General features: G+C 36.6%; 1 protein-coding gene across 3 annotated transcripts in view; it reads left to right on the top strand.

The window, feature by feature from the left end:
- Positions 1-23,562, top strand: part of CBLB (Cbl proto-oncogene B) — a 127,220-nt gene that overhangs the window by 79,682 nt on the left and 23,976 nt on the right. For all 3 annotated transcript variants that reach the window (XM_059837094.1, XM_059837085.1, XM_059837103.1), the window contains exons 6-12: positions 2,130-2,251; positions 4,364-4,501; positions 6,095-6,182; positions 8,494-8,625; positions 12,364-12,567; positions 20,320-20,505; positions 23,114-23,479. In XM_059837094.1, coding sequence (XP_059693077.1) covers positions 2,130-2,251; positions 4,364-4,501; positions 6,095-6,182; positions 8,494-8,625; positions 12,364-12,567; positions 20,320-20,505; positions 23,114-23,479 — 1,236 coding nt within the window. The remainder of the gene's footprint in view (positions 1-2,129; positions 2,252-4,363; positions 4,502-6,094; positions 6,183-8,493; positions 8,626-12,363; positions 12,568-20,319; positions 20,506-23,113; positions 23,480-23,562) is intronic.

Genomic DNA, 23,562 nt, shown 5'->3' with positions numbered 1-23,562 from the left:
CCCCTGCCTCCCCATTGTATGTATGCACAGCTTCAAGTGCTGTGTTCCCTGACCAGAGAAAAGCTTAGCACAGCAGAATACCTGGATGCTCTGCAGGAACTTCAATCTGTTACTGTTAACATGTCCTTTCGTATGAAAATACTACCACTAAAGAGAAAGGGAGCAAATCTTGTCCCATTTAGCACTTCTGCTCTGGTAAGACTCTGCTCACAAGGCAAGCTATGGGTTCTTGCCTTTGAATGGTTTGGGTTGGAAGAGACCCTAAAGATTATCTCATTCCAGCCCCCTGCCATGGGTAAGGACACACTTCCACTAGACCAGGTTGCTCAGAGCTCCATCTAACCTGAACACTCTCAGGGATGGGGCATCAAATGAAATGTTGTGGATCAGCTTCCCTGGGCAACCCGTTACAGTGCCTTCATTACACTTAGACTGAAGAATTTCTTCCAAATATTCAGTCTAAACTTTATAGGCTTTCAGTTCAAAACCATTCCCCTTGTCCTATCACTCCAAGCCTTGTAAAGTCCCTCTCCAACTCTCCTGTAGACCGCTTTAGGTACTGGGATGCTGCTTCGGGTTTCCCCAGAGCCTTCTCTTCTCCAGGCTGAATAATCCCAACTCTCTTAGCCTGTCTTCATAGGAGAGGTGCTCCATCCACTTGATCATCCTGCTGTCCCTCCTCTGGACTTGTTCCAGCAGGTCCATGTCCTTCCTGTGCTGAGGGCCAAAGAGCTGGATGCAGTTGTTTAGGAGGGTCTCATGAGAGTTGAGGAGATGGAGAATCCCCTCCCTTGCCCTGCTGGCCACACTGCTTTGGGTGCAGCCCAGGACACATTTGGCTTTCTGAGCTGGGAGTGCACCTTGCTGGGTTGTGTCCAGCCTCTCATCCAGCAGCACACCCAAGTCCTGCTCATCAGGGCTGCTCTCAATCCATTCTCCACTCAGCCTGTACTTGTGCTTGGGATTGCCTAAGCCCCGTGCAGGACCTTGCACTTGGCCTGGTTGAATTTGTTGGAGCTGGCAGGATGAAGTTTTGAATCTAGGACTGGAATTATTTTTTTTTCCTCTTTTGGAGAAATTTAAACACTTAAGGTTTCTTATGGCCTCTGTGCTGAAACCTGTCTTCTATTCCATGTGTACAACTTGGTGAGGTATTAATTTTAAAATAAACAGCTATTCATCTGTGTTTAGGTAGTGGCTAGGGTTTGCCTGGGAAATGTAACACTCAAGTAGAACTGTTAGGATAATCTGCTCAAGCTTGTCACACTGGCATTTCATCTCTGCCTGATTAGCCCTTAGAAGTTCTTTTAAAGGGAATTTGCAGGGCACATAATAACACAAGCCTCTTGTCTTGTGTCACTTAACTTTACCTGCCTTGATCTTCTGAGAAATAGATTAAAAATCTGCAAACCATTCAGTGTCAGTTTATTGACTTCCCAAATGCTGGCAATGGACATTTATATATCTGCATTAATCCACTACTTTAAAAAATCATTCTTCATTTACAGTAATGGACTATTCCGTATTGTTTGAAGTGATAGCATAGCAGGCATGTTTCACTGAGTTTTCTGAAGCATTTCTATTGAGGTTAGCAAATACTCAGGTGAAGTATGAGTATTTGTTTTGTTTTCTGGCTTTAATGCCATTATGGTGACTGAAGAAATCAAGAAGTAGAGAATAAAAAAAGGAATGACAGCTCAAATTAGCAGCTTTATTACGATTCATTTGTTAGTGTTGCTTTTCATTAACTATCAAAGTGCTTCAAGATGTCTCAGGCTTAATTGATGTTTTTATTAAACCATCATGGAGTCATACTTTCCAGGTTCTAACTAAATATGTTTATTATTTTATGTAGCTATGAATAGAAGATCTTTTAAATTCAGGGTCTTCAGCATCTCAATCCAAAAAGTTGTGCTTGGTGTTCTTGGAATAAATCTTTTGAAGGAGCACTTGTAGCAAAGTTGGGTATATAGGACAGTCCTTTGTACCATTCAGACCTAAAGCAAACCTGTGTATTTTTCAGCTGAAGCTAAAACACTTCAGGTGTTTCTGACTCACAGACTTGAGTTTTATTAGAAATACAGAACTACCTGGCTTAGTCCCTTTACTTCTTTGTCTTCTCTTTGTAGCCGTGGGGTTCAATCTTAAGGAATTGGAACTTCTTAGCTGTGACACATCCTGGATATATGGCATTCCTGACGTATGATGAAGTGAAAGCAAGGCTGCAGAAATACAGCACTAAACCTGGGAGGTGAGACGTTTCACTGCGTATTGCTTTCCAAATAAACTTGCTGTCTCAGAACCTACATAGTTATGCTGGGTTCATACTTCTATTTTGCATATTTTTGCATTTTATTTAACACCCACTGCCACACTGAAGAAGTGAAGCAAAAAAATATCATATTAGCACACTGAAGTCTAAATATGTAAAAATAAACAGAAAGAAATTTAAAATAAATTGCTTTTTCTTTCTTCTTCTGAATCAGGTAAAACCAGCAATACATTCTTGAAAAACATATTTCAAAATATAATTTGTCTTTCAAAATTTACATAGAATTTTTACTTAATAGTAAAGAAAATCATCTTAACATCTTTCATGGTAACATTCAATTTATAAAATTAATCTGTGCTTTTTTGTTCCTTTTGTGTTTCATATCTTTCTTTTTCCTTTCCCTGTATCATTCAATATCATAAACTCTTCACCTAGAAAAGCAATCAGTCAGATTAAAGATCATGACATACTGAATTTTTAAATACTTTTGATGTGGTGCTGTGCATAGTAAATTAGTTAAACTGAGCTTTTACCACTATGTCACTGTTGTCTTGGGTTTTTTTCTTCATTTGGGAGTAAAATAAAATCAATAATGGATTTAATTCTATATTACTTATCATTTATTTTGCTAGTTTTATCTTACAATTATAAAGCTTTTTCCGTAATTCTCCTTGTTGAAACTTCTGCAGAAGCACATAGTTAAAGTGCATTGCTTTGAAACTTGTTAATGAAGTCTACCAACAGTTATACCCACATTCTGTACTTGGTTTCTTTCAATTTTTAGCAAATAGTTTACTGTATCTTAAGTTATCCTAGTAGTCAAGTCCATACATACAAAAATCTTGTGGTTTCAACAGAAAACTGCTGATTTTTAGCTTGATACTCATGGACACTACTACATGAGTCAAATAAATAAGTTGATTTTGAGAGCGTTTGATGCATTTAGTATTTTCTCTGTTATTGATCCTGATGCTGTGATAGAGAAATTACCCCATGTAGCTTTTATGTTCCTTGTAAATAGACAGTTTTAAGGTAGCTTTCTATTGCATATCAGAAAATTATTTTCTGAGTTGCTTAGGTGAAATGCTGGAATGGGAAAGAGAGGATATGAAGTGAAATTTCTTCTTTAATCTGACTAAAACATCCTGCAAATTTCAAGATTCTGTTCAGATGAAAAGTACTTCAGTGTAATGTGGGTCCTACTGAAGGCTTTAAGAGCTCTGTCAAACTTCAGAGAGCCTTAGATTTCTCATATTAGTTTGGAACTAAATAAAATATTGATGTGTAATTAAGAAAAGCTGCTCTATAATACAGAATTGAGTTTGTGGTCTTTCACTGTGAGATGCTTTTCTCAGTGAGGTTTTTGCATGTGAAATGGTGTCTGACATGAAAGGGAGTAGAGTATGAAGCTCTATACGTGCCCAGTCCTGTTGCTTGTAATCTTCCTTATCTTCTGATTGTGCTCTCTGTCTGCATTATGTATACTCTCAGCTATCACCTGTAACAGAGAGAAGTATTTAAATCTAAGTCCAATGTGTAGTTAATATTTGATTTTTTTTGAAACAAAAGTGGTATTTCTTTTGTTCACCTCCACAGGCTCACACGAAATTACCATTTTCTAGTAGAGCAGGTTTTATCATTCATCTTTTGCGTTTTTGTCGCACTTAAAGAGGCTTTATATTTTTCCTTCCACTTGTTCAGGTGATTGGCCTGCACATGCACAAAAGGTGTCTGTTGTAGCTATGGAGATTGGATCATATCACACACTCTTCTTGAAGAGGTTTATGGACATGTCTGAGTGAAACTGCTCAGGGTGAATGTGCAGCTTTCACTCTGAGAACTAAAAGAGAAGCAGATGAAAAGAAGGGGGTAGGCAGCTGCTCTTACTTTATTTTGGCCCATGAGAAACTGACAGTGCAGAAGAGACAAGTTTATTTAAAATTCTACAAAGAACATGTCAGAATTGGGAATCTTACCCTAATGTTCAGGGGCCTAATTCAGTTTCTGAACCAGAGGCCATAATTTCTCTCTTCATTTCTTTTGCTGAACTCTGAATCACACTGACTTATCATTCATCCTGTTTTTATCAAGCTACATTTTCAGACTGAGTTGCACTCGCCTAGGCCAGTGGGCCATTGGCTATGTGACTGGAGATGGGAACATACTGCAGACCATACCTCACAATAAGCCTCTGTTTCAAGCTTTGATCGATGGCAGCCGGGAAGGATTGTAAGTACCAATTCTTACAGCTACCATGGCTACGAAATCCTCATTTGCTTGTTCCCTATATGCTTAAATGGGTAGTTAAAGATGTTTAAAACAGAGAAACTGCATATGGTGGTTAGCATTCTTTCAGAGTTTAAGGACCAGTTATTTAATTCATTTAAAAAACACTTGTTTCTAGTTAATCCCATTAACCAGGGTTACTGAAAGTTAACCAAAGTCATATCTCATAGCAAATAAATTCCTTGAGAAATTAAAATGAGACAGCTGTTGCATTGATCCCTCCTTCCCTCCCACAGCCCCCCAAGAGTCCCAAATGCACTTAAGCTTATTGAACAGTTACTACTTCCAGTTACTCATGTGTCCAGCTGTAGACAATGATTTGAAAGCTATGTAATTGCTTTTTTATATATTGTGCAGCCAGAACATTTTCCACATTCTAATAGTTTACTGAAAAGATTTATAATAATTAGAGAATGTAAGTTTATAGGGAGAAGTAGTACATTTTTGCTAGGTTGGCTGAAGTAACAGAAAAATATTTGGTGTCAGAATCTTTTCACTGGGATACATGTTTTGTTATACCCAATATAAATATATATAATGTGAAAGAAAAAGGAAAGGCAATTGATCAATCCTCAAAAGAAAAAAAAAAGGGTGACAAATCTTTTGCAGTCTTGTAATTTTTCTAAGTCCTACACAGTCTAGTATTTTTTTTTCAAGTATGATGATTTCATACCTGTAATAAAAACACACTTATATTGGTAGTGTTTCTCTCTGACAAAAACTGAGCAAACAAAAACTGCAGCTGAGAATATTTTATGCAGAGTGATATTTTTGTACCTTATAACTTTTTCATTATGTGACTTAAAAATATATGACCTTTAAGAAATGTTTCTGAGTTGCAGGTAGCATAAACCTGAATACAGAACATCTCAGGGTTGCTGTAATATCATTTAACCTATTGTTAATTTCCCACACAATTGAAATGTTCCCATTGGTTCTTGCATAATGTCCAGTGTGCATCAGAAGTTCTCAGTGTAGATTCTTGTCACAATATATAAAGATATGCACATATATAGTACTGTGACATACAGAATATTATTTTTTATATATATATATATATATATATATATATATATATATAAAATATAAAATAATAATACAGATACACACAAATGTTTTACCTTCTTTTCTGCAGCATTACTTGAAATAGTCTAAAGAGTCCTGAGCATGACGATCCCAGTGGGAAATCACTAGGAAGTATGAGTACACTGTGAAACAAAGATCTGAAATAATGCTATTTTGGGGTACCTCTAGAAGGTTATCTGCTAATCAAAGCTCTGATGCATGCTAGTGGTAGCTATCCAAGTGATGGCAAAATCATTCCTCTGCTTTTATAAATACGCTTGAGCATGTGTCAATATGAATATGTAGCAGTTCAGTGGCACTCAAAAGATAAAATAGATGGCTGAGGAAAGATGATTTATTTTAGGTAATGTCTACTGTAACTTATTCTGCCCCCTTGAAATTTTGTAAGTATGATTTAGCTAATAAAGGTAAAGGAATGTGCATATTTATAACAGTCTTCTTGTGATGCAGCTATCTGTTCCCAGATGGACGAAGTTATAATCCTGATTTGACAGGATTATGTGAGCCCACACCACATGATCACATAAAAGTCACACAGGTATGTTGGCAGAGTTTTGAGTTACTTTGTAATCTTCACTTCCCTTAGTATCTCACCTAGCAGTAATAATAAGGTTTTATTAAAATGTGAGTAATAAGTTCATAAGAGAGAAAATATGCTGTTGATAGAAGGGCTTAGGTGAGGACCAGGATAATAATCCTTTAAACTGTGGTCTGGATGGTGATGCAGATGGCATGTCTTGCAATGTTTTGTATATTGTGAGCCTTTTCCAAGTGAGAAGTGTTTCAAATAGCTACTAAAGGTTTTTCTGATATTTATGTAACAGATTTATGTAGGTTGTTTTTTCCTTGCTAATAACAAAAGGGAATACAGAAACAAAATGAAGATCAAATAATAGTTTTGAAGCCTGAATAGGAATGGTATAGTTGGTTGGCAGGTCCAAGAGGAAAAGTTCATACATCACAAAAATACCAGTTCCAGGGTATCCAGTTTTCTCCTTTCTTCTTTGTCTATGGCGCAAATTGACAGAGAGATCAGGGAAAACAGCAGAAGTAAGTAAATGCCTAAACAGAGTCACTTTGCAGAGAATTGCAGAGAAAATTAGAATATGTAGTTGTGGTTATAGTCTTGTTAAGTGATGATGTGATAAATTCTGCAGATATTTGATAGTCAAGTAGTAGGAAGTAACCACCCCAGGGCAAATGCTTGACTGAAAATGGTGCTGAAATTAACACTAGAAGGTTAAGGAATACTGTGTAGAACATTTTTCGTGATGAAAACATCTGGAAGACTTGAGGATATGTTCGGAGAAAGACTCAGACTTTATACAAGCACTGCTGTTCCAGATGGTCTTCTGTTTCTTCAAATCCAACTGGATGACCTGCTGAACTTTTGTACTTCTGGGTGCTCTATGTGCATTCCACTCCAGAAGTATTTTAGAAAAGAAATATTCTTTACTATTTATAGTATTAACAGAAATACCATTGCAAATATATCTGTTTTGTAAGTAAGAGAATTCTTAAAAACAATTACCTGTAGACAACCTGAGTGCTTCCACTTCTCTGACTTCCATCTTTCCCTCCAGTCTTAAGATAATAATGAAAGAGTAATGGAGATTTATCAGGTATTTGTGTTGTGCGGAGTAACGCTCCAGCCCATATCTTCACTTTTTCTCAAAGAAAGAAGCAGCAGCACATGGTCTATGACTACCTTGTTCTTCACAAGCCAATCATATTTTATTTTGAATCCAATGAATGAATCAAGTTATTTCTGCACATGTAGTTATGAGGCCCTGATTAGCTAATTCTGATGGTAATTCAACAGAGTCTGAATTATGTGAGTTTACCTTGAATAATATATAACTGAAGAGGTTAAACGTAGTCAGTGTTCCTCCTTAAATAATGAAAAGATGGTATGAAAATGGGTGCAGGGCTAGATTGCTGTAGATGGACTCCTTGCTAGAGTTCCACCATAAGCATCTTTAGTACACTGACTACAGCTGCAGATACAAGCTCTCTCCTTTGTTTTCTCTTTTTCTTAGCCTCATCTCCTCTTGCTTCATTTAGCAGTAGCTGCTTATTTTCCCATGATCTGGATTTTACTTACTTGAGGTTTTCAAAATTAGGTTTTTCAAGGCTAAAAAAGTTTATTTCAATCCAAATGCATTTAACTGCCAGTTACCTAACAATAGCCATTTCTAGAAAACTGTTCTGGACTTGAGTTTTGTCTGTTATTTATTCCTTCTAATGGTGGTGTTCTACCTTCCTGTCAGTCTTGTAAGAATGCAAAGTACTGAATAATTTGTGCATGACTGTTGCCAAATTATCCTGCAGGGTGTTTTTGCCATACTTCCTTTACAAGGATTGTGTACTTTAACATACTGCTATACAACATCCTTGCTGTAGGTGAAAAAGCCCTCTTCCTTGTCCATTTTCAATCCAATAATCTTCTTAGTCCTAAATTCATACCTCGAAATTAAAATCCCAGTTTTGTTCCCATTCTTCACTTAATTTTTCACCTAATATGTTCATTTTCTTCCTTTTATCTGCAACCAAAGAAAAGTAGGATTTGTCCCTTACAAATTAGGCAGTTAGATATAAGAAGTCTGTACAAATCTAATAGGCACAGATATTTTTAACACTTTTTGGTATGTATTGTAGTATATCACAGTTTGGAAGAAGCAAAAATGTAAGCTGTTTTAGTAACCTTAGTGTGGCTTTTAGACAGATCAGTAGCAAGAGTTTCCTTGATTAATAAGTAAAGCAGATTGGAAAAGAGGGCATTTGGAGAAGTATATTCTTTGTGAACAATCATTGGAGAGAAATAGTTGCTTTACTTTCTTTTGTTACAGGAGCAGTATGAATTGTACTGTGAAATGGGTTCCACTTTTCAGCTGTGTAAAATCTGTGCAGAGAACGACAAGGACGTGAAGATAGAGCCTTGTGGACACCTTATGTGCACTTCTTGTCTTACAGCATGGCAGGTATTGTCATAGTTTAATTGGTGGGGAAAGGGATGAATTTCTGTTACCTTTGTGTTTACAATGTGGGTATATGTTTACTTTTCCAGGTGCAAGGATGTATATATATTCAAAATTATAAACGTCCTCATTTTTCAAACCAGAAATCTGTGAAAAATAAAGCTCCAGGAGTCTTTGTAGTCTGGACTCGTAGTCTTGCCAAGGCCATTTGCTGACTGCTGCTGAGTGAAAACTATTTCCTGAGTCCAGCACCTACTGAGACAGTACAAGCTGGGTATTTGGTGCCAAATCAGTCACTTAGGTCACTTCATGATGTATTTAAAGGGTGCAAAGAGGACACATAGCTGCTGGGAATGGATAACTGACTAGACAGCATTTTATAAGGAGAAAGGATGTCTTTAGTGAGAGAAAGATCCACTCAGTAGTGGAGGTCATTCATTGACCTGTGTAAAATTAGGCTTTTAGGATGCCTGTGTCTCACATTAGTAGCATGCAAAGCACTGAAACACCTAGATGGCTTTAGATGGTTGTTGCACTAAGAGATTGAATGGAGGGGAAACTCCCTTCTCTCAAAGTCTTTTATAGAACATCCAAAAAAAACTCTGAGATTTCCTGGTAACCCAGGTTGGTGTGTTTTGTTCATGGATGCACCAGTCTGTGGGAAAAGGGAGAATGGGCACCCTTAGTTGACCTAAAAAGTAATGTCTAAAGCTGAGGTCATTCCTCTTTACAATGTGCATCATCTCTGCCCCTTCTTTCGTTTCTATATTTTATGGGGAGAAGTAAGGTTCATCCAGTTCTCAGAGAGGACTTTGTTCCACACTTCATATCAGTCTTTGCTTACAAATGTAGTGAGAAGAGTAAAAAGAATCCTTGAGTCTAGTCCATTTTGGACCTGTTTTTTAAATTAGTTCATCCTCTATCAATGTGTTTTCACTCTTACATTTGTGGCATGTCTTCAAGTACTATAATTTTCCTTTTCTAATTAGGACATTTTCTACCTAATTAAGAAAGCCTCAGTGGCAAACCAACACAATATATCAGAAGTATAATTTGAGTTTTTCTTCCATTAGCAATAAAGGTTTCTTGAAAATGAAGTACTCTCAGTTTCCATTCATTTCTTTGTGAAATTTGAGTTTGATGCTCCAAACATAAATCTTTCAAATTGGTCGTAGGTCAGAAATTCGTAGGAAATTCCATTTGAGGCATACCCACAAAAGGATATTTATTTCACTACTAAGCAGCTGCTGGGCTGGAACAATGCTTCTCATTTCAGGAGTACCCTTTCTCTATTCTTTCAAGTTTCATTCTGAATTACAGACTTAGAGGTCTGACCACATAAATCATTGACTTAAAAAATTATGAAAAATTCCGAGGTGTGTAGTTTTGTTGCTTTTGTTTGCTTGTTCCTTTGTTTTTTGGCTGAGCTGACAGGGCTAAACAGAAGGACTGAAATCTTTGTGCTTCTGATTGTTGGATGGTGTGGTAGGAGCACGTTGCAGTCTTAGGCCAGTGATGTGCTCTGATTCTGGAGACTTGAGAAGCTGAGGTCCCCAGTATTTGGCTATGGAACAGGGATTCAGGAAGACAATGACAAAGCATTTTAGGCTCAGAAGACTGACATGTTTGAATGCACCAGGTTTCATCAGAACATAGCTACCAGCTGTAATTGGTCAGGTACATTTCAGACTTCATTACAAATTTAACTTTTGTATAATTAGTGAGGCAATGAAGAGGTATGACATTGTAACAGCATCAGCTGTTGTGAGCTTCTGGTGGGTTGTTTAATTGGCAGCATAATGGCTCGTTAAGCATGCCTCAAGAGATCCAATACAGATGTTTTCACTGAGCAGAAAAAAACTGGGTAAGCAGCATCTGATCTGCATAGAATACTAAGGATGACTGAGCTGTTCACCTTTATGGGGCTCAGTCTCTCAAATAAGACTTGGTTGACTTGTTTCCTTTTTGTATTTCACAACAGGAGTAAAATGTCATTTTATACCACAGAAATCTATTGTCTGAAAAGTGTATGTCTTCTAAAAGCATATGGGCATATAGGCTGTATTGTAAGGTTCATAGTGTTCTAAATAACCTTCCTGAGGGCATGGACAGGTGTGTGTATTAATACAGACATCTCGTGTATATAGTCATACTGTTGAATATGAGTCTGATGATTTGTTTGGTTACTAAGGCTTTTCAAAAGAAAGGATGGAAACTGCTAGTGCAGAACACAGGTACAAGGAAGCCTTGAAAACTGAAAGCTCTGTGCTTCATTGATACGGTGTTTTTTTAGAAAATGAAGCTCTAAGGAGTTGTACAGAGTGAGGGAGGACTTCTGTTCACTTGACCATGGCTACTTCAGTAGGACCATATAATTTGAAGATGTTTTTTGAGGTACTAAAGTTGACTAGTTAGTTATACTTATGGTGCTGAAAGTAGAGTAGATGTGTCTTTCGATACAAAATGAAAATCCAGTGCTAATCCTGCAAGTGATGTCAGGAGACAATAATTTATGCTTATCTGACCTTGTGATACAGCTCATCCAAAAACTGTAAAATCATCTGTCAGTTTAGTAAGACTGGCAAGTGTCAGGATAAAAATAATTCTAGAAAAAAGTTAATGTTGATTTTGCATCTGAGAAATCAAAAACCAGTGCTTGCTTGGTTATATTTCAGTATAAGAAGGTTTTTTAGAATTAATTTTGGTGTTCATATCTCTTTAGCTGTCTGTCTACCTGACTGCAAATACAACACAGTGTGATTTCTGATTTCACTTTGAATTATATTGAACTCTCAAAGCTTCATGGTTCTTCTGGGTGTGGGTTTGTTTGTGGTTTTATTTGTTTGGTGGTGTGGTTTTGTTTTTTTGGGTTTTTTTTATAATTCAAATCTATGTTGTGCTTCTTGATGGAAATATTTCCATAAGTGCTTGAAAGACTTCTCTGATTTTTGTTCATTAGTAGTCTGAATCTCAAGGCTTTTTGTTTATTTCTTATGAGAAAAAATACAGTTCTGAAATAAGTAAAAGGAATTTAATATGGCTGCTTGAAAATGATTGAACGCATACTACTTTAAAATTAAAATTTAAGTAGTTCTTGTTTCTGATAATATGTGAAAATAATGCCATCTTTTATATAATTTATTGAAAATGTAGTTAAGTCCTGATTTTTTATGTAAATGTGAAGAAAGCTGTTTGTAGCTTTAGGTGCTCTGAATGCTGGTAATGCTGCAGCTGTGATAGACTGAATATGTTTTTTTCCAAGAAGAGCTGTAGGCCATAAAGCTTGCCTGCATTTCCTAACATCAAATGAAAAAGAAATACTTTATGGCTAATATGAAAGGTATATAATAAAATGCATTATCTCTGTCTACACACCTCACCTTCTTTCTCTTGAAGAAATAGCAAAATGTATGCCTGAAAGAAAACATGTTACTTCCTGACCTGTAATATTAAGACTGATTTAGTGCTTTGTAGAGATAATAGCTACATTTTGATTCGTCATTTTTAAGTGAAGCTTAGTCTATTGAAGAGAGAAAGCTTTAAATGTGCAGTCATTTTACAATTTACTATAGTTAAATATTTGTTACTCTTTTTCCTGTTTACTCCAGTCTTTCTTTACAAGCTTTTAGAGACTGGTTGAGGATGTTTCTGTGTAAAAGGTATAAATCCTACTTTTAAAATTATTGCTGGTTTTGTTTCTTTGGGTTTTTTTAATTTATCAATGGTTTTGTCTTCCTGTAGGAATCAGATGGCCAAGGCTGCCCTTTCTGCCGCTGTGAAATTAAAGGGACTGAGCCAATCATTGTGGATCCTTTTGATCCCAGGGATGAGAATTCCAGGTGCTGCAGTATTATGGATAGCTTTAGTATGCCCATGTTGGACTTGGATGATGATGATGATAGAGAAGAGTCTCTAATGATGAATCGTTTGGCTTCAGTCCGAAAGGTAACTTCTCAAACTCTGCATAACAGCTAAACCCAGATGTTTGTAAACAATGCTGCCTCTAACTTTAAACAGTGAGAGGCTGCACTTCATGCTTTAGCTCACAGCATCTCATTGAACAGTTGTTGGATTGAAAAAACAAAATGTGTCAATACAGATGCATTAAAACTGAAGTTGAATTGGAGAAAAAAAATTTCCAGATTCTCAGCTGATGTGAACTAAGATAACTTAGTTTATAATGGGCAAAGCATGAGTTTGCACCAGCTGAAACTCTTATGCAAACTATCAGTTCCCTGAGCTTCTATTCGTAAAGAACAAATAGATATTTGTTTTCTGCATTTTGTACACATGCATAGAATGTTTTAGGATTAAAGCTGAGTTTCTAAACAGTTTTCAATATTATTATTTTATAAAAGTGACTTGACAGCTAATTCATACTGCACACAAGTAGCTTTTATTTATGTTTCATGTGAGTTATCTATGATTTTTTTTTTCTGTAATTTCTAGTATTAGGTACTCTTGCTGGGAAAAGTATTTTTGAGATTATCCCTAGTGACTTTGTGTTTTCGGATGTTTTTTGTCCTGAAAGGGCTCTGTGTTAAATTCTGAGATCTTTGTTGCAAGAGATTTTATTGCTGATAAATAAGCACTATCAATGACAAAAGTTTCTTTTATGGTGATAGTTTTTACTACTCTATTTTAGCCTGGAAGATATTGTCAGAGGCCATGCAACACTGATTTTGACAGAGCATTTACTAGATTTTTCCTTATACTAAGGTCATCTAGATTGAATTGTTGCCTTGGAATTAATTTTGTAACATCTTACTTTTCCATTTCCTTATCATTGTATTTGTTTAAAAAAAAGTGTTCTTCACCCTCATATCTGAGAATATCTGTCAGTTAATATACATGCTTCTGATATCCTTCCTAACCTCTTAAGGCTTATGAATCATTCTTGTGTTGTGTACGTAATACAACATGCTCTACCCTTGGGAACAGTTTGTCCTTCCTGCCTGGACTTAAAATGCAGTCTGCAGCATGACCTCTGTGAGATAGCCTTGAATTGATGGGCTTTTATAACGCTATCACTTCCATGATAAGGCAAAAATGCATTATGCTTTTATCAAAAGAAGGAACAATAGGTTTACTATAAGACGTCTTCTTTTAGGTATCCACCAAGTGCTTGAGTGCTTTTGGGCCTTGCTATTTTTTTTTTCATTGATTTCATTGTTCAGTGAAAGAAATCTTCACTCTGCCACCCTCTTGAAGTCTATTTGAAATTGCTGATTAATTGTGTCATTTGGTGATTTTTAGCTGCCGTTTTCTTAAAATTGTTACCATTGATTGTGCAGTGATGGTCTTAACCATACTACCTGTGTGTAATATGGCATTGTTCATATATACTTTTTGTTAGCAATGTCTTCGTCAGACTTGCCTATTTCTTTAACCATTATTTATTTTTCCTGCTAATCATTGGAGCCTGCTTAAAGAAAATATATTTTTCTTTGTGACATTATGTAGAACATTACTCTTTGTGAAATTTTCTTTTATTTGTCACTAACGCTGTTCATATGAACAGGGTGCTGCATAACGACGGTCTCGTAGTAATGTAATTTTTTGAAATTATGGAAGTAAGGTGGCAAAGATAATAATTTAGCTCTTGCAGCCAACCTGCTGATACTGTTGTAACTCTGTAATCTCAGTGAACAAATTTTTCAATTCTTACTTTATTGCATGGACAGTGGTAAGATTTCTCAACATAAATCTGTTAATCCTTGAAAATCAAATGGGCTATATTTGTGTCAAATCACCTGGCTGACCATTCTAAGAAAAATCTGGCTAGTAGTGAGCTGGGCTATGAAACTCATTAGAAGAAACGAGTTTCAGGGACATGAAGGTCTGGTGAAAGTGACTGTAGGGCTTCACAAAGCATTGTGGAAATAATCAGATATCAGAAAAATACCATTTCTGCAGTTTATCACTCTTACCCCTGAACTGTACTCCAAAACTCCTAAGAAGTGTCTGAAGTCTCTGAAAGATCTCTGACTTGAAACTGCTTTAAGGAAAAGAGTAACCATGAAGCTCCTTAGTCATTCCTAAAGGAATTAGTAAGTGGATACACATTAAGAAAAATGAATAGTTATTGCTGGATGTTGTGTATGAGTCAGCAGTAGCAGCAGATCAACTCCAACAGAGGCTTTGGAGAAATCTATTGCAGTTAGACTGTTTGTCTGCCTCATCAATCTGTTTATTTTTTTTTTATTTCCAAATTGTCTTCAGATATTTCTTGATGAAAGAAAGAGGAAGAGTGGTGCCAAAAGCCTCTGTTAATTGTTTCCTCACCAAGAACTTTCAGCCCTGTGGTATCAGATTAGCTAATGCAGTTATTGCCCAAAATGTTCCTCTTCTCAGCTTATGTTCTAGCAAAGAAAAACATTATGAAATGCACATTGATAAAAGTGGAGATTACAGGCTCAGGTAAATATTAAAATAGGTTTTTTTCTTTTTTTTTTTTTTTTTTTTAATTTTTAAAGGGGACATTTTAGTCTCTAGTAGTGCATGTTAATTATTCTATACTGTTAATATTTAATTGTCCTAATAAATGAAGAGTTCTCTGTCACTTTTCTTTAGTACAAGGCATAATTTGATTTCTTTTAAAAAGAAAGAAAGAAAATAAGGAAAATGGGTAGTGCAGGAGTTCTTGCTAAGAGCAGATAATTTTGAATTCATAAGTTTTTAAGGTAATTTTTTGATCCAAATAATATCCAATGAAAACACAGAGGAGGGCTCAACCGGTATAGAAGACTATGAGGTTTTCAGTACCTTAAAGTGAATTAATATTTTTTATAAACACTTCTATCTGAAAGTAGATGAAGTTACCCCATCTGGGGTGTTACTGTCTTCTCTGAAATTAATTTCCTAGATATCTCAATGTGAAAAACCCTGGCTGATTGATTGATTGATTCACACTGTACTTTAAAATAATGATAGGAAATTGTCAAGGCTGAAAGACAGTTTGCCATGACTAGGCTTCTTCCAGCAGGTGAGTTAGGTCAGATTTGGTAAGTCACAACAAAAGACCTTGGCTCTCAATATATGGGAAGAGGTCGGTTTCACTCATTTCTATGTTATTAAATCAACTTTTTTCTGGTAATGGAAGAAGGCATGTATTACATGGCAATAATGTTTTTCATTTCATTTTATAAAATATAAAAATTGGTAAAATAAGACTTGAAATTTGTAGCCATATATTCCCTCCAGCAGTACCTGAACGGATATATATATATCTATATATATACAAATACATATATCTATATACATATATCACTTCCTATGTAATGGTACACTTGTTTGGTGGAATGTGTTAAGATCATGTCACTCAACAGGAGTGACTTACTTAACTTACTTAACTGATTACGTACTAGTATTTGAAGGGCATAAATGCTGGGAGACAGTGTGCCTCCCCTAATTACTGATTCCCTTGGCAGTGTGCTGCTGACTCTCAGAGACCTCACTCCCTCTCCCTCCTTCACATGCATTTTCTTAGGTCAACAAAGATAACGGGAGTAAATCTATCGATTTAAAAACATGTTTACAGTCATCAGTGTTAAGTGAAGTAAATTCATATCCTCATTTAAGGTTTTAAGCCTAGATAATATGGCTCTGCCTAGGTCACATCTTATCTTTACAAGAAATAACAAATATGTGAGTTACTCTCACCTGATTATAAACTTCAGAGAACTACTTCTGGTGGTCTGCTTGGACCCTCTTAGTGTCTCATGTAGTTTGAGTTTGCTCCAAGGACATTAACAGGCAGGATAGTATTCCTCAATGAAACAATCATTAGGATTTATGTTAAGAATGCTTTTCATATGTGCCTATTTCGCATAAAGAAAACTCTTGATTGAATAGCCTGGCTGTTAATATTTCCATCAGATAAAAACTTGACTAGAAATTGTAATCAGTGTTGGAAGCAGGCTTTTTCTTGAATTCACAACTGCTAGGGGCAAACTGATAACCAGTGTATCCCAGTAACAAGCCCATCTGATGGAAAAACACAAGTGTGGTCCCTTCTGCAGTACAACTGCAAAGTAAGTCACAGCTGCTTTTCCCTTGGCAGCAGTCACTCCGATCAGATGAAGTCCATGTTGTTACAAAGGAGTCTGTGTTCTCCTTAATTACATCTTTATTGCACAGGTCTGTGTGGTGCAGCAGAGCCCCTTTGTACACTAAAGGTCTGTCTTCTGTCACTGCCAGTTCATTTGAGCTAGATTGTGTCTTAATCACTTGCTTGTTTTAGCTTTTTGTCACTGCTCTCTCTCATTGCACATTTTTTCCAAGCATATAGAAAACATACAAAAACCTCCAGTAGGTGACAAACAGGAATTTTAGGAGAGCAGAGTGCCAAAAAGAGTAGATATTGGTGTGTCTGTTAATGCCTTGGTATGCACATGAGATGCAGCCATCTTGTTGGCCTAGCTGTCACTCATCAAATGATGCAGCTGGACAGGTTGGATGGGGGTGGACTGAAAAATATGGGATTTTTATATTGGGAATATGATGGAAATCTGATACTGAATGCCAAGGAAAACCTGTTTGCTGCTGTGGATTATTCGGTTTTGTTTTATTTTTAGTATCGGTATATCCAACAAAGAATTATTTGTCCCAGCACAGCTTTTGGTCTTACTTCAGCACCAAGTGATGATACAGATTAAGCTTTCTTGTAGGGGGAGAAAAGCTGCTTTTGCTTGCAGCTATTTAACTTTTTTTTTTTTTTTTATATTGTGCCTGATAAGTTACTCTTTAACTTGTTGGCCATAATCAATTCCCTTTTTGAAATCTGTGGGGGGTCACAGCATGTTCTGTTGGCATTGTGGCTGTACGATAGCGTAGTAGTCCAGGGGACTGAAACATTACTTTGCTATTTTGAAATAAGACATAACAAGGTGTGGATATAAGCCTAAATTCAAGTCCTCTCACACACTTACTACTTTGAAAATTTTCCATTTTGTTTTGTTAGTTGTGGATTACTGTCCGTGGAATGTCATAGAGGTAGCCAAATACCAAGCTATTATACAGAACTAGAAGTTTATCACATAAATTAAATTGCTTGCTTCATTGGGTTTAAAAGCATGTCAGGGTTTAAGTATCTTGAACTTTTAAATGAATGGGTTTTAAATGTGAATATTCTATGTGAATATTCTATGATTTTTTGTCTCCGCAAAAGCTAGACTGTCGTTGCAGCAGGAGAAGAGAAGTCTGACATGGATGGAACCAGTGAGCACACTGAGGGAAGAGGGCATCATTTTGCCTAATGATTTTTTAGGGCATAACTGTATAAGAGAAGTTTGCCAGATAGAATCAGGGATGGATATTCTTAAAATGATATCACAACAATGCTGTTCACTTTGCTGGGATTTGTACAATTCCAGGCAGTCTCCCATTTGAGACTCTCAGGTTGCTCTCTCAGGAAATTGTGTTAATCAGTTTGATAATGCAACAATTAGAACATCCTAAATTCCGAACAAATGCTTCCTGTCTAATAATTGCTTTTTAGTATTTCCTATGTTTCTTAATCTTCGTTTCCTACTCCTATCACATATATGATTGCTCTTCTGGAACAATTCCCTGCTGGCTGAAATGCATTATGTTGTGCAATACCATAAAATGCTGAGACTTAACTGAATCACTGTCATTTATTTTAAATAATTGAATCTTTTTGGAGGCGTGACCTGCTTATTTGGTTCTATTTCAGATAATTTGGAAAACAAATTCATTTTGTATCTGCTGAAGTTAATCCTTTGAGTATATTGTATTGCATAGTTCTTGGCTTTCAGGAATGCTTTACGGAGATGTAACTAAACTTTGAAAACCAATGCTGTTAAATGATACAATGTTTATTATGCTGTTTAACTGATAGATAAGGAAAATGATAAGGAAAATTTTCCTTCTGATAAGGAAAATGAATTGACATTCAGTTTATAGTAATTCCATAATTATAGTTGCTCAGGCATGCTTGCAAGATACATATCTTGCTTAGTTATTCAACATTCCTTAATGTTGAGAGGCCAAATGCTTTGGTAATTTATGTGCTTATCTCTATGGTCTTCCAGTCAAGGAAAGGGTCATTCACCAATTAAAGGAAACAAGGAAAATTTAAAGACTGTATTCAAGGCATTTAATATGAATATTGAAGCCACCTCTTCATTGAAGGGAGAAACTGAGAAACTTCTGGTAGCCATGAAGACCACAAATCTCAAACTGCTCTCTGTCTCTTGAATTTGAATGTTTAGTTGTGACATTGAGCTTGCACATGTAGATGAAGTGGGGAAGACTCTAAATAGCAACGAAAGAAAAATCATCCTGATGATGGAGTTGCACATTACCCTTCTAGCTATCAAGATCTTCTCACCCCTCTCCTGCTTTTTCCTGCACTGTTGACAGTAATTCTGTGGTGGTTTCTATTTTTGAAGGAAATATGGTAGGAATCCCTTGTTGTATAGAATGGGATATTAAACTAAGCTGTAGTACAGAGCATTGATAAGGATCAGTGCTCTAGATCCTTTTCCTCACTCTCCTTTTGAATTTATGAAGTTTCCAGTTTCTTTAACATAATGATTGTGTGTAAAGAAAGGTAGTGTTGCTTGTTTGTTTTCTTGTTAAAGAACTTTCTACTCTCCTCCCAGTTATCACTGTGGGATGTTCAGCATTCACGAGAAAAAGCTTATGAAGAGAGGGGGAAGTTTTTATCCAAGGGGTTTAGCCCAAAGATGGGTGGTTTTTTGCCTCTCTAGGCAAGCTGTGATATGAGAACAGTGGGATGCCTCAGCATACAAGTGGCCCAAAGTGGGAATGTGGGATTGGTGGGAATGTCTTCCAGCTACTTGTGTCTACTCTCAGGGAAAGCACAGAATAGCACAGACATTCAGGTTTATTACAGTGCACTGATACTCATACAGTCAGTTCAGAGAAATAACTTGAACAAATACCTGAGCTGTGTTTAAAACTGAGCCAGATGAGGGGTAGGGACTAGTTGCAAAATTGGGTGGAGCCTGATATTGAGAGTTGAAATCTTTGGTTCTGATGAATTTGAAAGGACAGGTCTAGGAAAAAAGAAATCATAATTTGTCCCTGGAGGGGGATGTTAAATGTTTGTGTTGTTAGTTCAGTTTTTGCTTAAATGACTTGATTGTTCTAAAATTATTTTTATAATCTCTTCATTTTTTTTGCTGATTTCGCTTCTTGCCCTAATGTCTTGCTGGTGACTTTGACTGGTAAATTTTCAGAAGACATACATTCTATTTAGTATGGAAGTATGATTTGAAAATGGGCAGTAGGCAGTAACAGGCAGTATCATGGATGTCCAGCTTTTAAAAGTAATTTGCAGAACTTAAGATTGAACACTCTCTATTATTAAAAAAGTTATCAAGGGTAGCAGTACTATGGTAGAAGTTATGATTTTTTTTCCTCATGTTTGGCAGTGATCGTTAGGTTTTTATACAAATTGCTGGAATACATATTCTTTTATCTTCATCACAAGTTAACATGGGTCTTAATTTTGAGATAGAATGACTTGTAGACTTCTTTTTCAGTAACTATAAGATGAGCTCTACTGTCCAGATGTCCATTATGAAAAATGACTATTATAATTGACTCTTAGTAAGTATCTGATAAGTATCAAGTGTCTTAGTTGGGGAATGGAAGTTGTATACTTGGTCATCAGGTAAAAGGTAATTTTACTTTTTCTCTCCTAAGTGCAATGACAGGCAGAATTCACCAGTGACTTCCCCAGGATCTTCCCCTCTTGCACAAAGAAGAAAACCACTTCCAGACCCCCTGCAAATCCCTCATCTTAGTCTTCCACCTGTCCCTCCCCGACTGGATCTGATTCAGAAGGGAGTAGCACGGTCACCGTGTGCCAGCCCAACCGGGTCACCTAAGGTAAGTGTTACTGAACCATTATTTCTGGATATAAGTATTCTGAGAAATTGCACTTGCTTTTCTTTCCAAGGTTAGCTTCTTGTTTGTTTTGTAAGGTGGACTGTTTCAAACCTTTCCATGGATATAGCTTTTTCAGGATTTTGCTCTGCCCAAAAGAACTTTAATTCCTTTTAGTTTAAAGAAACTTTAGATTAGATCCATATTGATGAAGTCTCTTCTTTTTCCATAATACCTTATGTAGTTAAATATTTCTGGTTGCGAACTGACTTCAGTTTGTCTGATGATTATATTGTACTTGGTTATGGTCAGAATTTTAAAGATGTTGCAGTAATGGATCAGTTCTGTAACAAACTCTGATTAATGAAAATAAATAGAAGCTAAAGTTTCCTGAAAATAGATTTAAAGGTCATTAACTCATTAAAATTATATGTTTTCCATTCATGATGATTTATGTTCAATTTCCACAGTGTCCTTCCAAGAAAAATATATGCAGATACACTACTTTCAAAACCTTAAATGGCATATAATATGACTCAAATTTCAAGGGAAATAATAACGGCTCTATAGCCAGTAAGCTTGTATGCCATGTTTTGTAAAATTAGTGATACTAAAGATTCAATGATTTTTTGAGTGGATAAGCATGAACAAGAACAAATACTGTTTGCTACTCTCTGTAACAAGTTGATTGTTCTATTATAATTGCTGTATAGAGAGAGCAAGTTAGATTAAATTTTTTCATTTTTATATGATTAATTCAAATTCAAGCTCAGGACATGAATTGAAACCTATGTACTCATAATAATCCAGTTGAAGAAACTTGTTTCTTTCGTCAGGCTTTTACTTTAAGGGTGAAAATCAATATCTTTTTTAAGATTTATGCTTATAATTTGGAAGAAAAAATAGAAGTTTCAATAGTTTCTTTAATCTTCTTTCTTAACTTCTTACATTATGCAAAGGAATTATAACACATTGAGGATATACACCAGACATATCCCACATCCATTAAAAACTGGTTTTATAATAACGTTTTTTTGCAGGGTTCATGACTTAAAAAAGAAATTAAACCAGGAATAGCGATGATGCTACTTTGAGATTTGAAAAAGCATTGACAATGCTTTTTTTACGTGAAACTTTTCCTAGAAAAAAAATTGTGGGGTGTGAGGGAAACAGGATGGGGGCAACAAAGAATAATCTCATACATTAAAAAAATTTATATTTAATAGAAAAAAAGATAATTTAGTCCTGCCAAAACTACTTCTTCAGGAAAAAAACCCCACAACTCTTCTATTTTGCTCAAGTTAAAAACTATAATTTATAACTATAAGGTATAACAAAAAATCTAGAGCAGGGTATTATTTTCCTGTGTTAACTATTTTACTTGACTAGCAAGTGAGTTAAACAGTTCTTTATTTAGTTTACTTCCTCTTAATATACATAGGCCTGCAGGTAGAATAACTTTATTTTCAATTCAAGACATTTGTTGAGGTACTGCTTGAAGAATAGTGCTGGGCTAGCCAGTGAAGTGAGAGCAAATGCTGTTCTTACTAAAAAGTTTGGTGACCTCCATTTCTTTAAGTGGTAATAATATGCAGGCTTACCAAAGTCCAAGAAAATTATACATTCCCAGGAAAATAATCTTCCCTGTATTGCTCATGGTAGCTGGAGATAAAACATTTTTAAAGACCTGGCACAACTCTTACTTTGTGAATTGCCATTAGTAATTCAGTCATAATGAAAATGTTTTGGTTTTGTCAGATTTGTGCTCAGATTTGTGCAGCAATGAGGTCTTTTTCCTGATAACCTGAGTTTCAGCTTTTTAGTATTAGCATACATAATTTTAGACCACATTTAACCGTTTATGATTCTCCGAGTTACAGATGGCAAATAGAATACAATTTGCTTGGCAATCCAGGACAATGATATAATTCAATTCTTAGAAAGCAAGTATTCTGACAAATGTTCCTTGCAGATAAGCTAATTGCAAGTAAAACTACAAACAAATTAGGCTGCTACCTGAAAAACTGAACGGCAATTCCAACAGATTTGGCACTCTGACATAGTGCATGTCATGTAAAGACTGGAGTCATCCCTAGGTATATAATTAAAAATGAAATAATTGTTTCTTCTTCCCTTTGCTCTATAATCATTGTTTTTTGTGCTCACTTGGTGTCAGCGAGTTATTCCTCTGGGATTTTATTTTGTTTGGGGTTTTGGGTTTTTCTTCCATATCAGGAAGCCTGTTTCTTCCAAACACTCCACAGAATTCATTTCAGCAGATGAATAAGTGATTCAGATGATCAAAAAAAGGATTCTGGAAAAAAACTATGGGTCAAATAAATCTGCCTGAGTTAGCTGGCTTTTCTGCTTTCCACTCCTTGCTTGGCTTACTCATGCAACATCAGAAATGGGAGCGTGCTTTCTGAAGGGCCGGGTTGTTTGCAGAATGCCTGCAAGGCCTGCATTTAACCTCCTGCCAGGTGCTGCTGCGGGGCCAAGAAAAAATCTCCGAAATGATGAATCCACACTTGGTCATGAGCAACATTCATGTCCCCGTGTAACTTTCCTTTTTTTTCCTTTTTTCCCCCGTGTAACTTCCTGTGTCGTTCAGTCTTCTCCTTGCATGGTGAGGAAACAGGACAAGCCTTTGCCAGCGCCGCCACCTCCCCTGCGAGACCCTCCTCCGCCACCGCCGGAGCGGCCTCCGCCTGTGCTGCCGGAGGGCCGGGCCGCCAGGCACCTGCACCACGCCGAGAGCCTGCCCGCCAGGGAGCAGCCCGTGCCCCTCGAGGGCTGGTGCCCCCGCGACGTGTTCGGGACGAGCCAGCTGGCGGGCTGCCGAGGCGGGGGCGACGCCTCGCCCAAGGCAGGACTGACCGCCATTGCAAACGTGAACGGGAGGCACGGCCGCGGGAGCTCGGAGCAGGGATTCATCAGGAAACAGAGACGTCACGAGCTGCCTGCAGAAAGTGCCAAGGTATTTCCAGCGAATCCTAAATTCACACCCTACTGCAGCTTTGTCTTGCATTGGCTAACACACTGTATTGGCTGTGCTGATTC

Source organism: Haemorhous mexicanus, chromosome 2 (genome assembly GCF_027477595.1).
Source record: "Haemorhous mexicanus isolate bHaeMex1 chromosome 2, bHaeMex1.pri, whole genome shotgun sequence".
Classification (NCBI taxonomy): Eukaryota; Metazoa; Chordata; class Aves; order Passeriformes; family Fringillidae; genus Haemorhous; species Haemorhous mexicanus.
This window is presented reverse-complemented; position numbering and strand designations above follow the sequence as displayed.